This window comes from Daphnia carinata, chromosome 3 (genome assembly GCF_022539665.2).
Source record: "Daphnia carinata strain CSIRO-1 chromosome 3, CSIRO_AGI_Dcar_HiC_V3, whole genome shotgun sequence".
Lineage (NCBI taxonomy): Eukaryota > Metazoa > Arthropoda > Branchiopoda > Diplostraca > Daphniidae > Daphnia > Daphnia carinata.
Window position 1 is genome coordinate 12580927 of NC_081333.1, and position 14603 is coordinate 12595529.

A 14603-nucleotide genomic window follows, 5' to 3' on the forward strand; every position below is an offset into this window, starting at 1 on the left:
GAAATCACGCATCCTACCATTTTCCTACCACTCATTTTTTTAAGTATAGATTGAATGGATCGAAATCTATATAGGGAATAGTCCTAAAAAGAAATTTGCATGTTCATGCAAACAAATGCGAGTATATGCGTAAACGATATCTAGCATCCGCGGGAAAAAAATGCGGCTTCATGTTACAGTACGTTAAAGCCTAGATTATAGCAAAATGTTTTCTCAGAACCGCACATTAGAATCGAACGTAAATCTGGTGATGCGAATGGCACGTGTGTAGGCTTATTGTAAGTTCACCTATGAACGATGAAACGCCCACGTAACTCTACCTTTTTCGTTGCATTTTTACGCGCAGCGTCAAATTAAAAATCAAACAGCAGATGGAAGGGTAATGTATGTGTATTTTTTTTTCTGTTGTCACTAGATTATAGAAATTGATGAAAACGATTAGCGATTACATTGACCGATAAGAGGATTATATAAAAGGAGAGAGATATTTTTAATAGCATAAAATGCGTCGGAGAAAATGTTTGGGGGGGAAACGGGTGGATTTTCTCGGACGTGAATGATATTGTGCTGTACGCGTGCGCAGACACACACAAACACAAAAATGGAGAAAGAATATTTTTTTGTATTTATTTTTATTTTTTAAACAAACAAAGCGTTGGCTGCGATGAAAAAGAGGCTGTGTGTGCGCTGCCACCCATTTGAGAGGCTGATGGCAAACTAACGAACAATGGGGGGAGAGATGATCCTGCGAGCAAAACAGAATGACAGGAAATGCATGGCCGGCGCTGATAGTAAAACAGTGTCGTCAACTAATGGCGTAACGGAAACGTAAGTGTGTAGAAATCATCGTGGTCTGTGTGGGAGTTTTCTCTTGGAACATAAAAAAAAAAATGATCACTTTCACTGATGGCTGCTGGTTGACATAATTATTTCCTTTTTTCGCTGGATATGAAAGATCTGCGTACTGATCTCTCCATGTTTTTGCTCTAACTACTTAGTTCTCCTCTTTTTCGTTTGAAATCCCAGGCTAGCAAGTTTGTTGAGTAGGCGACCTTTTGTAATTTTATTCTTCCTTTTTTTTTTTAGTTTTTCAATTTTCTTATCGTTTTTCTAGTTCCTGTTACGGCGACCGGCTCCGCCTGCACCGCCTGTTCATTTCGTGAAATGAAATAAGAGCTTATTAATGGTTATTTTTTGTTAGAAAACATTTTGTCGTTAGTATACGCGGTTATTGCAGAAAGGCTTGAACAGATAAACAAATGAAAATGCGCAACTCGAAGCGCTCGGTGGTATGGAGGTTATCATCTTCCCGCACGAGATTGATTTCAAAATTTTTTTTTCACGCACGCATGGGAGGGGCGTTATTGATGAAACGTCGACTGACAACAACAAAAACTTTGATTTAAAACCGCCAAACGCGTCGCTGCCAAATATAATGACCGCCCGCATTGAAAAAAGGCTTTTGCTCGCCGTTCATCCTGGTGGGAATCCTTCAAGTTGTGAGTGAATTAATCGTTACCACCGAGCTTTTATTATTCGCACAAAAAAAAAAAAATGTGTAACTCCCGGCAATATTTTCTTGCTGCGCAGCGTGAAATGAAGGAAACTCGTCGCACGACTCTCCCGACTGCTGTTGATGTAGTGGATTGGGCGGTATCCATAGCAACGCTATTAGCCGAAACGATGGCGCATTATTATCTTGGGTTTTACTAGTACGAATTATTTGAAATATTGTGCTCAACAACCTCGTTGCCTGACGACGGCGATATTAAACCCAATTTCCTTTTCGCGCAATTTCGTACGCGATATAAGAGAAAAAAAAAGTTGTGGAGATTAAAGTCGTAAATGCATCTGCTGAACAGCGGGGGAAGCAAAATGCCGTGGTGTAGCCGAGTTCAAATTTAACTGAATTGGAGCCAAGCTGTGCTGGAAAAAGAATGAAATAAAAGAAGAAAACCGTACGAACCGACGATGGCAACTAAAGGCGATGGATGGAGCGAAACGAGGTTAGCAGTGTGATTAAAATGATGAAGACGGGTAATCTATATATCGTCAGCTATCATCAGCATAGCTGTAATATCGATCGCCTATTGTATGCGTGCGTGAGCGCTAGTACGTGCGCCTTCAAGTGCTGAGCTTTGAACTCTTGGACGGCCAAGGATTGGATGCATTCGCTAATTGAATGAGACTCTATTGAAGAAGCCATCATCCCACCCCCATATAGGCATAACGAGGTTCGACCTGAATTCGCTGTCAACTACTCCCCACCAGCAATCCGGGATTTTAACAAGGTGATTCGACTCTTTTCTGTTTGTGTTTTCGACGAGTTCTATTCGTCTTTTTCTTTGCCTCTGTCAAACACACATTAGATAATCACGCATATTTTTCTTTCTCAACAGATTCCTCTTTCTATTTATACGTCTCTCCCCTATTCTCTTTTTACGTTTCTTTCAGCTCGGTCGTTGTGGAATCCATTTTGGTTGGGGCGCAAGATTGCTCGCAGACAGACGTATTTACACGAAGAGCGGGATTCAATCTTGGCACCATTCAAAAGAAAGAAAAAAAGCCGACGAAGAACTAGGATTAAATATACAAAGAATGCCAACAAGCCGCTGAATGTGCACACGCCTCGGAATTCTTTCCTTTTTTTAAACACGTCGGAATGGAAAGAAAGTAAGCCCCAATTAATAAATATCTAAGCACGTAAGTCACGTTCATTAACGAATGAAGCGTGAAAAAGAGACTGACCTTTTTTGCATTTCTTGGTGATAGTCTTGGACGGTTCGCAGCTGCTGTCGCCTTTCTTCAGCGTCAGACTGCGGGTGCGTTGATTGGTGGCCGTGTCACATTCGGTCCAGGCTCCCTTGGTGTAGCGGCAAGCTATTCAATAAGAAAGAAATGAACAAAAAGAACGATCGATTTAATCAGGTAATCGATCTGCAATAAGACGTCGGTTCTGTGCACAATGTGCTGTGTACACACAAGTCCCCCCTCGAAAAAAAAAGAAGGAATTATCGAGCCTGAAAAAAGAAAAAGGTGGGACGAGTGCTGATATTACCTTTACCCTCTCCCCGGCGGCGTCTTTCTCCTTGCTCTGCGTTCCCTCTGGCAGCTCCCCTGTTGCGGCCTCTTCCTGCTCCTTCCGGCTGGGTAGCCGATCGAACGACGCGGAGATTGACTTGGTCATCTTCGTCCTCTTCGGTGCTGCTGTTGTCCTCGGTCGTCGAAGCTTCGTCCTGATCATCGGCAAAGAGCTCGTTATCTTCTTCCAGATCCTGGGAAGCGGCCAGGACGACAGCACCGACGACCAACAGTAAGAACAGCGTCCACTTCATGATTTCTTTTTTTATTTCGTATTATGGGCTCTGCCTTCCTTCCTCTTTATTGCGACCCGAATTAGAGACTCTTTTTTTTTTTTTTTGCTAGTTAGACGATACCCAAGAGGTAATTCGAACGAGGCTGTAGGGCTCGTGACAGTTGAGGGACTTTTTTTCTTCTTCTGTTGGCAGCAAGCGGTTTCCAATCTACGTCGTCAAGAACATCAAGAATTGGCTGTTATTTTAAAAGTTTTGTGGCGTGTGTGTGTTCTAGTAATCAGAAGGAAAGTCGTTGTCTCGTCACCAAATGCTTTCCTATCCCTTTACAGCAGCGATGTAGGCTCGGTTATATGCACTACGGTAGCTCGGAAACTCTTGTTCGTTAAACATAGTGAAAAGCAGATGGCCCAACCAGTTTGATGATGAGACCGTCTATGTGTGTGACAAGACAGGCCACTTAATTAACCGCTACAGAAGAATGGCAAGCGCCACGTATAAATGAACTTCCTACACAGTTGGGTTAAAGAAGGAAATGTCACCATGGCAACCCTACGTGAAAGGCTGTTTCGATCTGTGTGTGTGTGTGTGTGCGCGGAGTGGTACAATGGAATGGAAAGGCTTCCCCTTCACTTGCACTCCGGACGACGACATCAACGAGCGTCGGCTCTCTATACGACGCTGTAGTGTCTCATTTCACGGGGCCGTGCACTTTGCAATAAGAGCAGTTCACTTGCACACAACTCCCGCCCCTCAGTCCATATCCGTCGTAAAATAATAACAAGTTCTCTCTTCTTATGTAGGAGCGCGTCCTCTCTTTATTCTCAGGGTTGGCTGGATTGTATCCATTCCTTATCTATCCATCTCTCCTTTTGGATGTTGTAGCCTTGGGCTTGCTGGACCTCGATTTGTCCCCGTTTTTTAGCCGGAACGCGCTTCTCTTTCATTTTGTTGTTCAACTTGTCGCATTATTCGTTTCGGTTCCCCTACCACTCGAAATGGCCACTGCGACATACTAGACTGTCAACTTTTGAAAAGTGCGTGACTATACTGGTAAAACTCCTCCCTAGAGATCAACCATCGTGATCTACGTAAAACAAAACAATTCCATGACCGCCGGCCTTGATAAAAAGTGATTTTCGATTGTACCGCAATCTTTTCTTGTCCCCGACGCTAATAATAACCTATGGGATTTAACCTTCGCTATCCATCATCTTCATTCCCCCTTATTGATCTTATTTTCCATCAGTTATTTATATCTCGGCAATGATTTTTCAGAGATTTTACCAGTTCCTTTTTGTTTTCTCGTCTTTTATCCATAATTGAATTGGCAGTGATGCGAGCATGTCTTTACCCACCGTTCATCAAGCGTGTCCCCTCAATGCAGGATAGACTTGTGTAGATCGACGGGCATTGTGTTACTAAATGTATGTAGAAAATTACTAGCAGTGGAACGTTGCGTTCTATTTCTCGTTCGACTGATAAGGCACGACAACGCTGATCTCCTATATATTTTTTTTTCACGTCGCCTCCCACTCCTCTTTTACAAAGTCAGTTAGAACTGGATAGAAATTCATGTGCCCGGATGGTAGAAGACTGCATCCACTGGGAGGGGGCCCTATCGCGACCGAACTCTGCACCAGTCACGAATTCATTTCTTTTTTCTCATCTATTTCGAAATGATTTACATTTTCACTACAAGCCTCGCGTTTTTTTTTTTAAGAAAAAAAACCCCACGTCTCGCGTGTCTTGCCACGCTTTTGAATAACTACAAACTGTTTATACGCAGGCGATGTTTCCACAATCTAAAAAAAGAAATATTTTCTAAAGCTTCCGTTTTCGACTGAGATCACCGAATCTACACATCAAAGCGATGAAATAAAAATAGGACTTCCGATCGATTCGTCAGTCCTTTCAGGTAATGCTGTGTGCCGACAATGTACGGCACATCATTTTCGATGAAAAATAGGCTTTCAATTGCCTAACCAAGTAAAAAATAATGTGACAGTGCACGTGCATAGCAATTGATGGCGAGTAAAGGGAAACATCTATTTTTCGAATACCACCGTTCGAACGTGCAAAATGGCAAACTATTTCGGTTCAGTGAATTAATTAGAGCTTCAAATAAGAACAAGCGTCGTTTTGCACAGTCCTTATTTTGAAACTCGAACAGCATTTTGTTCAAATTGCACTCTGTGAAAACAAATGTCTATAACCAGTAGATGTTCACGCTTCTTTTGTTGTTCCTTATTCGATTGTTCCAAACTTTTCAACGGATTTCAATTCATAGTGACATAGACAAAACATCATTGCCAACATATTCACAGTTGATGGCGGATGAGTTTAGATGTGTCGCGAGGCAAAAGCAACCGGGCAACAGCCAAGAAAGCGGATCGATTTTTTTTTTTTGACGGAACTCTCTAGGTATATGGTTAACTTCGTTTCGGCTGCAGATGAAACGAGAATAATAAGGAAAAGAAAATAGGAGGGCGGGCGGCAGTAGCAAAGGTTGTTGGCTTCTCTATAGTTATTACAACTTTCCCCCTTTTAATCTTCAACATAGTGGAGATACGTTTAATGTTCCAATCAAAAACATTCCGTCGCTCTCTATGTAGTCCACTACAAAAGGTTTAATTCAAGAAGGACGTTAACGGCTAGTATATACACAAGTTGAAGAAATAAGAAAAGGAATTAAATCTTTTTTTTTTTTTTCTGATGATGGTCGGCAACAAGTTTTTTTGTTTGGGCCTTTAAATTTGTTTTCTCCCCCCTCAGTTTTCATTTCTTCCATCCGTTATATTTTTCAGAAAAAGAAAGAAAATGTGGTCAGTGGGAAGAACCAATCAGCATAATAAATGGGCATGCGGAGAGGCCCAGCTTATATCCAGCGAGAGAAAGAGGGTTTTATGTTTAAATATAATTACCCGAAAGCAAAATAGCCAAAACGGCGCCTCTATGACGACGACGACCAACGAGGAGGGGGGAGAAATTATACTTAAGAAAATACAAAAGAAACTCCCAGACTGACCATAGATCAGATTTATGCCTCTTGAGTTATTGTCTTACCTTCCCCTTCAGATTATTTTGATCCTATACCTTTTGTGTTCATGTTAACCCGAGCGATATGAATTTTCTTGTTGTTTTGTCTATCCGAAACTTAAATCTCTTTCCTCTTTTTTTTTTTTCAGGACTCGCCAATGTTTTTCAATCCACCTGTCTAATATGGTCTGCGTAGACGTTTATATAGGTAAGGGCTACTTGACATTTTATTGCTTTCCGACTCATATTTTTTTGTCTAGTATGTGTACACTTATTCGTATTGCTACGCTTGTGTCTATGTGCGTTGGTCTTGCCATCCCTTTGGTGCTCTTCTGCACCGGATAGCACATAAAAAAGCGAGAGAATGAAAAGAAAAAAGATGAAAGACGCCTAGAATGTGTCTATGGAAAACAAGAATCCCATATCAAAGAATCCCTTAGAGTAGTACTCGTATGGAAAATACCCTTATTTCGCGTAGATTGAGACTGTCAACACACGTCATTTCTCGTCTCGGGCCAACGCGTTTCCCTATTTTCTCGCTTTGTTTTTCTTTCTCTCTCGTTTACATAAGCAGCAGCCTACCGTATGCTCTATCTGCTCGCATAACATTCCGCATGCCTGACGCTGATGTGTCTATCTCGGCGGAATGGGCTCAGCTTAGCTCATCGCCTTATCCTTCACCAAAAACTTTTTGCTTGGCTAACGCTAGCGCTCTTCCGGCTCTATATATGCCAGACTATCAGCCAAGACAGTGTCAACTGGGAAACGGAGGAAATAGCGAAGACTTGTCATCGTCTTCTCGATCGTTCTAATATTATATGGCGTAGCCGTATGGCCACGCCAGTATATACACACAACAACTTGCGAATGGCTATACACACACGCTGCTGCTTTTTTATAGCCCGACCGTCTCATCACATCACTGAGTTTCTCGTCTAGTTGGACTTGAGGGCGCTTTTCGGCTCAATTCACACGAAGGGAATCGGATTTGGCACGCGTTGAAAAGTCACTGCTGATGTTCACGTCTTTTTTTTTTTTTTTTTTTTGCTTGCCTCCCACTCGCACACAACACTAATCCCTCTTTAAGTTCTACATTTTTACTTGAGCTTTCGTCGGCCCAAGTTGACATTAGAATTAGCGAATAACCAAAGCGATTAGTTTTGCAGATACGTTTTATCGCCGTTTGGGTTTTAATTTTTTACTTTTTCCCTTTTGCAATGGCGGGAAGGGAAAAATAATTCATTTTTCCGCGCTCGTGCACGATATCAGCCATCGTTCACGCCGGCACAAGCCTCAGTGACTGCAAAAGAGGGACGCAAGAGACCGAAAGCTGATGTCTCGGAGGAGATGGGATCCGAGTCACTGAATTCCCTTCTCTTGCCCAGAAACAGGAAAAAGCAATCATTGCACTATAAAAACTATTTTCAGCCTTTCTTTAACCATTCCAAAATAAAAGCCTACACCCGTTTCACCCCTCACACTTTGACCAGTTGCTTTTTTTGCTTCGTGGAAACCCCTAACGCATAACCTTTTCTTTTACAGAACAAAGACCTTTACGTAATGAATAAAAAGGATCGCCAATAGCTGGAACAACTACAGATACCAACACGCAACGGAAATAGAATGACGGTAAATAATTTGTCAGTACCTGAATGAAGAGTGCGGCTGAAGAGGTTTCGTATGCGACCTGAATCGAGTGCGTCTCAGAGCTGACTGCTTCCCAGCTCGCCTTTCCAAAAGACTTTTTAGTATGGGAGGCAAGCGGGTGGGAAAAGGGGAGGATATATGTTGCTGTTTGGCCCTCACTGACTGGTAAAGCTTCCTCTCCGTCTGCGCCGTTAGAAGTGAGGACAGTGCGCTCTTCTTGTGCGCCACCAATCACCGAACAGCTGGGCCATTTCCGCCCTGCGCTTGGCCAGGTTTTCTTTTCTTTTTTTTCTCTTTTCTTTTTTTTTTTTTAATTTTAACCGCTATTTCAATTTCGAACGTAAACTGTCAAATGATCACTTGCGATCCGTGTTTACTTGAAAAGTACGGTAATTAACGATGCTCTGGGAACGTTTAAAAAGATACGTAAATAAGCAGACAGATACACGACAGAAAGTAAATGCAGGGAACTAATCAAATGCCCGCTGGGTGGTTGTATTAGAAACGTACCCAGGTCCGCCCGCTGCGCTAATTAACGGTCTCCGCTGCTGGGCGTCGAGCCTGTGGATAGCATGGTTTAGAGCCATCGGTATAGGCTATTGACCGGCCTGTGTCGTGCACTGCACGCGAACAAAAAAAAATAAGGGGAGGTTGATTGGAGACTAGGTTGGATGGGATTCAAGGCAGTACAACAGCCGAATACAATACAAACACAAGAACTAGGGTTTCAATAGAAGATCTCTCTCCCTCTTTGTATTTGCGACGAACTTCGACAGAAAACCGTATTGTGAGCTGAACAAGAATAGGTACGTGCGTTAAAATATAGAGCGGATGGAGCAGGAATTCCGGTTTTGACAGCGATCGATAAACGAAGGGAGGCTGCTGTGTTACAATTTTACAATTCAAACCAAACACGAGACATCTAGCGGACAGCGTTCCTTACACACGATTCGTAAGTTTCAATCACTTTGTTAAATGATCCTCTACTCTGGGCGGCATCTACGAGTTGTTGGAGCCGGTCAGGTACTGTTCGATGAGCTGCGTGTAGAATGAAGGCTAGGGCTTTGGTGTTGAGGGACTCGAGCAAACCAAGGAAATAGTCGATGGCAAACAAGTCGAGTTGTTTACGGAAACAATCGCCGACTACGTCGCTGTAATCAGATGCATATTTGCTGAGTTCGTTTTCTCCGTCCACATATGGCTCTAGTCTACTGCCAATGTGGCCCACCAGCTCCAATATCTTAGAATCTTGTGGTGCTGAACTGATGGTGATGAAGAAGATCGTGGCCGCTTGCACGGCACTTGCAGTTAAACTGGCCAATTCCTCCTCTGTCGAATCGCAGACGCTTTTCAATAGAAAGGAAAAGTAGAACGTTAAGAACGTATCGACATGGTCCCGCGCATTCACTAAAACCGATAAGCAAAACTTAAAACAGCTTCAAACTGAATGGAAATAACGTGTAAATACCGATTTCAATCCGCATAGTTTTATTTCTGCTGAAATTGTACAACGCCGAAACCAGGGCGGCAAATGAATCTCGAACGTCTTGCGGATAATCAAACGCGACATCTGAGTTGCCACTTTGCAGTTGCTTTTGGGCTTCTATTATCCCACTAAGAATGTCTGAAACATCAAGAATACGAATTAGCCTGTGACCACAATAGCAAGCATTAAAAGCCCCTACTTTTATATGGAACTTCTTCGTCGTGCTCCATATGACTAGTTAGGTTGTCGAGAAACTTGGCAGATCTAATTAACAACTCTTCTGCATAAACGAATTTAGAACAAAAACATTAATAAGTGGACGAAGGGGTAGGCGGTGAAGAAAACAATATGATACAGAGATAATAATTACCGTTTATAGAGTTTTCAAGGATGAACGCAACAGAGATCCATAAGGTTTCATCGTTAAGAAGCATACTACAGGATTTATTTTTAGAATAGTGAATCAAATTATCTAGGAGCCGAACAATCTGAATAATTGTTTGGGAGTCTTCACTAGACATCAAATTTACTACACTAGTTAGCAATTCACTATCTAATAGGATTTCATGTCCTATTTTCTGTTGGCAAGATAGGTTTGCTAGGATTCCGATTCCAATCTCCTACATTTAAAGTTTTATGTTCAGTGAAAGTAATATGTCATATGCACTCAGTAACACTTTTACCGTTAATCTTGGGGCTACGCTTTCGTCAATGACACATTTTGTTAAGAATAAAATGTCGTGCTGAAATAAACAATGTGCAACTTCTTTATCTGCAGACATGTCCCACAACAAACACAGGTCTGTTTCCAAAGAGTCATCCAGTTCAACTGCATTGTTCTCTTGAGTTTCAAAATTTTTATGTTTCTTAGAGTACAAAGGCAATTCCTGAATAACACCACTTGTTGAAAATGATTTAACTTGCCTATTAGTTTTATACCTCAGTAAGTTTCATCAAAGTTTTCAAGACCCACGATTCCGAATACAACGTATCACCGATCGCATCTCCTTTAAGTCTTTCATCATCTTCCGCATTTAAGTCACCGTTTTCTTCAACACTGAATTCAGCAGAGTTTTGGTTTGAAGTGGACATTCCAAATTTCTAACTGAGAAGATAGAATTTCTGTAGAAAACTATCGAACGAAGCTAAAGCACTCTAAAATTTATGTTTGTTTGTTTACACGATGTCACTATTGCATTAGCTTGCCGCTAGAAGGACTGACATTGCCGTATGCTTTGGGGTACAGGGTTTTGGAAAAATACTAAATAGTGGGAAAGTCGGGCTTATTTTGTCGGGCTTAATTTTCATTTTGACGAAAAAAGTATACCACTTGGAATTCTATAATAAATTATACGTCATATATGGCAATCCGTTTTACATAAAAAAAAAAAAAAATGGCGGAAAAAAAAAAATCGCACTTTTTTCTCTTTTTTCTACCCGTAGCCATCTATCAGTCGGTTTCGTTATTACAAGCATGTAAGCAATTTGAGTTAATTGTATCCCATTAGCAGTTAATTGAGTAGCGTGGCTGGAGAACAACGCGTGGCTGGAGGAACAATTGAAAAATGGATAAGATAATAAAACAAAAAAATGGTAAGTATAAACATTATTATATTGGTTTTCAATTTTTAATTATTGTTTATTAGATGAAATTATGAAGCTGCAGGCCCAGTTATTGGAACAACACAAAATATTAGATAACAAAGCTAAGGATCGTAGGCCTAACACGTAATGATTCTATTTATTTGCTTTTATTCATTCGTGTTTTGTAGCTCAAATTTTGAGTCTTCAAGCTCAGCTGGGGGAAAAGAACAAATTGGAACAGAACAGTTTCCAAACAGTGAAGGAGGTTTTTCAAAACTCATCTCTAACTGAACGTGAGGATGAGTTGGCATTAGGCGAAGACAACCAGGTACCTAAAGTTTTCAAATAAGAATTCAAAATAAGTATAGAATTTAAAAAAAAAAATTATTTATTGCTTAGTTATTCAGTCCACCACCTGACAGTGTGTTAAATTTAAATTCTGTTAGTGCTGCACTAAAAGAATCGTTAGTAATAAGCTCATGCAGTGAAGGAACTGAACAATTGTGGGACCGTATTTGGGCCGAAAATGGGTGTGGTACAGAAACCCAGAAATGGCACAAGTTCAACATGAAACATGGATTAGGTACTTTTTGGTTTTTTGTCTATCGAAAAAGTATTTTTAATGCTATTATTTTGCATTCACAGATTTTAACGGGGGATCAAATCAAGTCTGGAAGTGTTATAGGATGGAAGAGTGAGCCTACAGATGAAAAAACACTGAGAGTGCATTACCGTAAGGTGTGAGGTAAATTAATAGAGTAATGCAAATTGCCTAATGAGAAGTACCATCTTGTGTTAATGAATCCAGTACAACAGCAATCCTTTATAGTTCTGTCACAGCTAGAAGCCTCAAATAATTCTGCTTCTCTGTCTAAAGAACAACTTGTTCTTTACGTTCAGAGTGTTGGGGAAACTGGGTACTTAAATGGCCCTAAAGATGTTTTAATTTTGCTGCTATTGCAGAGATGAACATCACATGGACTCTTTAGGTATGAAAGGATTTTTCTTCAAATAATTTTGAATTTATGACGAAGAATTTCTCCTCCTTTTTGCCAACCAGGTCTTATCTACCAAAAAAAATTTTATCCAATAGGAAAGGATTTTCATGTACTGGGAACACAACTATCAACAATGCAACATTCTACAGGTGCTAGTTTATCATTCAAGAGCCTTATACAATGAAGTTAATCTGCAATTTGTATGTCCTTTCCCAAGCTTCCACCAGAATTTGAATCTATGAGTCATGTAAGTTCCATGATCAACAATTGATGTGTTTAACGGTGTTGTTTTTCTTTTCTCAATATAGGTTAATAGTAACATTGGATCTGAAAAGATTCTTGGTTGGGGCAAGACACTGAATAAATTGTATTGATTGGATGGATGACATGACATTGCTATACTTAATTCGGATTCCCCAGACGGTATTTGATATTAAAAAATTGAAGTGCATATCTGGGCTCCCTTCTTTTCTGAAGCCCCGTTTCCCCTTGACTCATAATAAGCCCGTAGGGGGTCATGCCCCTACTGTACGGTATATATAAAAACAACATATACCGAGGTTTGGAGGGCTCTGGCCGGAAAGGGGACGTGGGGTGCCGCTTAGTCCGATGATGTGTTCACGGAGGGCGACGTGGCTACCCACAAATCCGAACTAAAGGTTAATCGCTCCTGTAAAAATGTTCCAAATCTTCAGCTCTTCTTCCGGCTTCTCTTAGCCAATCACCGGGTAATCTCCCCGGTGGGTCAACAAGGCAGTGTCTCCCCCTGCCTGGGTTGACGGCAACTTTTGAAAGGGCTATTGTGCCTTTTTAAAGTTGCAAAAATAATTGTAATGTGCAGAGAATTGTCAATAAATTTTTTTTTATAAAATGTTTTTTGCAAAAAGTTTTTATTTCATTGTCTGTGTTCGCTTTGTCCACACATTACATTTATCAACTTTTTTTTTGTTTTTGTTTGTTTTTGTTGATTGTTTTTGCCACTGTTGTATAGCTTATCTGTTAGTATTCAATTAGTATTTATTACACTTTTTGAATTCTTGAACTTAGACAAGGAACAACGTGCAATACCTGGATATTTTCTGAAGTAATTTTATACTTGTATATTGTTTTACTGGCATAAAATCGATCCCCAGACATTCAGCGTACAACGCCGATGCTCTAACATTGAGCCACGAGATATATCTAAATTTTCTATTATCGCATATCATATGTTATAGTCTAGGATGTTTATGTAGTCTTTCACAAGTATATATTTATCTTTTTATAGCTTTCATAAGGTTCATAGCTTTGTGGTAGAGCATTCAGCTGCGGTAACTGTTACCCTGGGTTCAAACCTTAGTAGATGTATAAAGACCTACGTTTCAATTTTATTCAAAGTGTAAATGCAAGTCCGCAAGTGACTAGAAAAAATCTAACCTGACATCATATGATTCATGGCTCATTGGTATAGCATCGGCGCGGTTGTTCCTTGAACATCCAGTTCAATCCCTGGATAATAATTCAAAAAGTTACAGATAAACGATAAACCAATGGAAACAATGCTTACCATCAAAGGTGGCATAAAAAATAAAGGTGAATTGAGCAAGCTAAATAAAAAAAAAAGTTGATAAATGTAATGTGTGGACAAAGCGAACACAGACAATGAAATAAAAACTTTTTGCAAAAAACATTTTATAAAAAAAAATTTATTGACAATTCTCTGCACATTACAATTATTTTTGCAACTTTAAAAAGGCACAATAGCCCTTTCAAAAGTTGCCGTCAACCCAGGCAGGGGGAGACACTGCCTTGTTGACCCACCGGGGAGATTACCCGGTGATTGGCTAAGAGAAGCCGGAAGAAGAGCTGAAGATTTGGAACATTTTTACAGGAGCGATTAACCTTTAGTTCGGATTTGTGGGTAGCCACGTCGCCCTCCGTGAACACATCATCGGACTAAGCGGCACCCCACGTCCCCTTTCCGGCCAGAGCCCTCCAAACCTCGGTATATGTTGTTTTTATATATACCGTACAGTAGGGGCATGACCCCCTACGGGCTTATTATGAGTCAAGGGGAAACGGGGCTTCAGAAAAGAAGGGAGCCCAGATATGCACTTCAATTTTTTAAATATCAAATACCGTCTGGGGAATCCGAATTAAGTATAGCAATGTCATGTCATCCATCCAATCAATACAATTTATTCAGTGTCTTGCCCCAACCAAGAATCTTTTCAGATCCAATGTTACTATTAACCTATATTGAGAAAAGAAAAACAACACCGTTAAACACATCAATTGTTGATCATGGAACTTACATGACTCATAGATTCAAATTCTGGTGGAAGCTTGGGAAAGGACATACAAATTGCAGATTAACTTCATTGTATAAGGCTCTTGAATGATAAACTAGCACCTGTAGAATGTTGCATTGTTGATAGTTGTGTTCCCAGTACATGAAAATCCTTTCCTATTGGATAAAATTTTTTTTGGTAGATAGAAGTACCCAGCTTCACCAACACTCTGAACGTAAAGGACAAGTTGTTCTTTAGCAAGAGA

At 40.6% G+C, this 14603-nt stretch overlaps 2 protein-coding genes across 4 annotated transcripts; both read right to left on the minus strand.

Moving 5' to 3' along the window:
* Positions 1-372: 372 nt before the first annotated feature.
* LOC130698634 (uncharacterized) lies at positions 373-8153 on the minus strand. Of its 2 annotated transcripts, none has more exons than XM_059494405.1 (4): positions 8002-8153; positions 3059-3524; positions 2749-2880; positions 373-1139 (listed from the first exon to the last, which is right to left on the minus strand). In XM_059494405.1, exons 2-4 carry the CDS (start codon positions 3333-3335, stop codon positions 1111-1113), a joined length of 438 nt encoding a protein of 145 aa, XP_059350388.1. In that variant the 5' UTR covers positions 3336-3524; positions 8002-8153; the 3' UTR covers positions 373-1110. The 2 variants fall into 2 exon arrangements, with proteins under 2 accessions (XP_059350388.1, XP_059350387.1); XM_059494404.1 differs by having other exon boundaries at positions 373-1148; positions 8002-8151.
* Positions 8154-8722: 569 nt separating this feature from the next.
* LOC130698629 (protein saal1-like) lies at positions 8723-10668 on the minus strand. 2 transcript variants are annotated; one of them, XM_057521315.1, is made up of 6 exons: positions 10426-10668; positions 10170-10352; positions 9857-10106; positions 9686-9766; positions 9469-9624; positions 8723-9407 (listed from the first exon to the last, which is right to left on the minus strand). In XM_057521315.1, exons 1-6 carry the CDS (start codon positions 10576-10578, stop codon positions 8923-8925), a joined length of 1308 nt encoding a protein of 435 aa, XP_057377298.1. In that variant the 5' UTR covers positions 10579-10668; the 3' UTR covers positions 8723-8922. The 2 variants fall into 2 exon arrangements, with proteins under 2 accessions (XP_057377298.1, XP_057377297.1); XM_057521314.2 differs by having other exon boundaries at positions 10170-10373; positions 10426-10666.
* Between the last annotated feature and the right edge of the window lie 3935 nt (positions 10669-14603).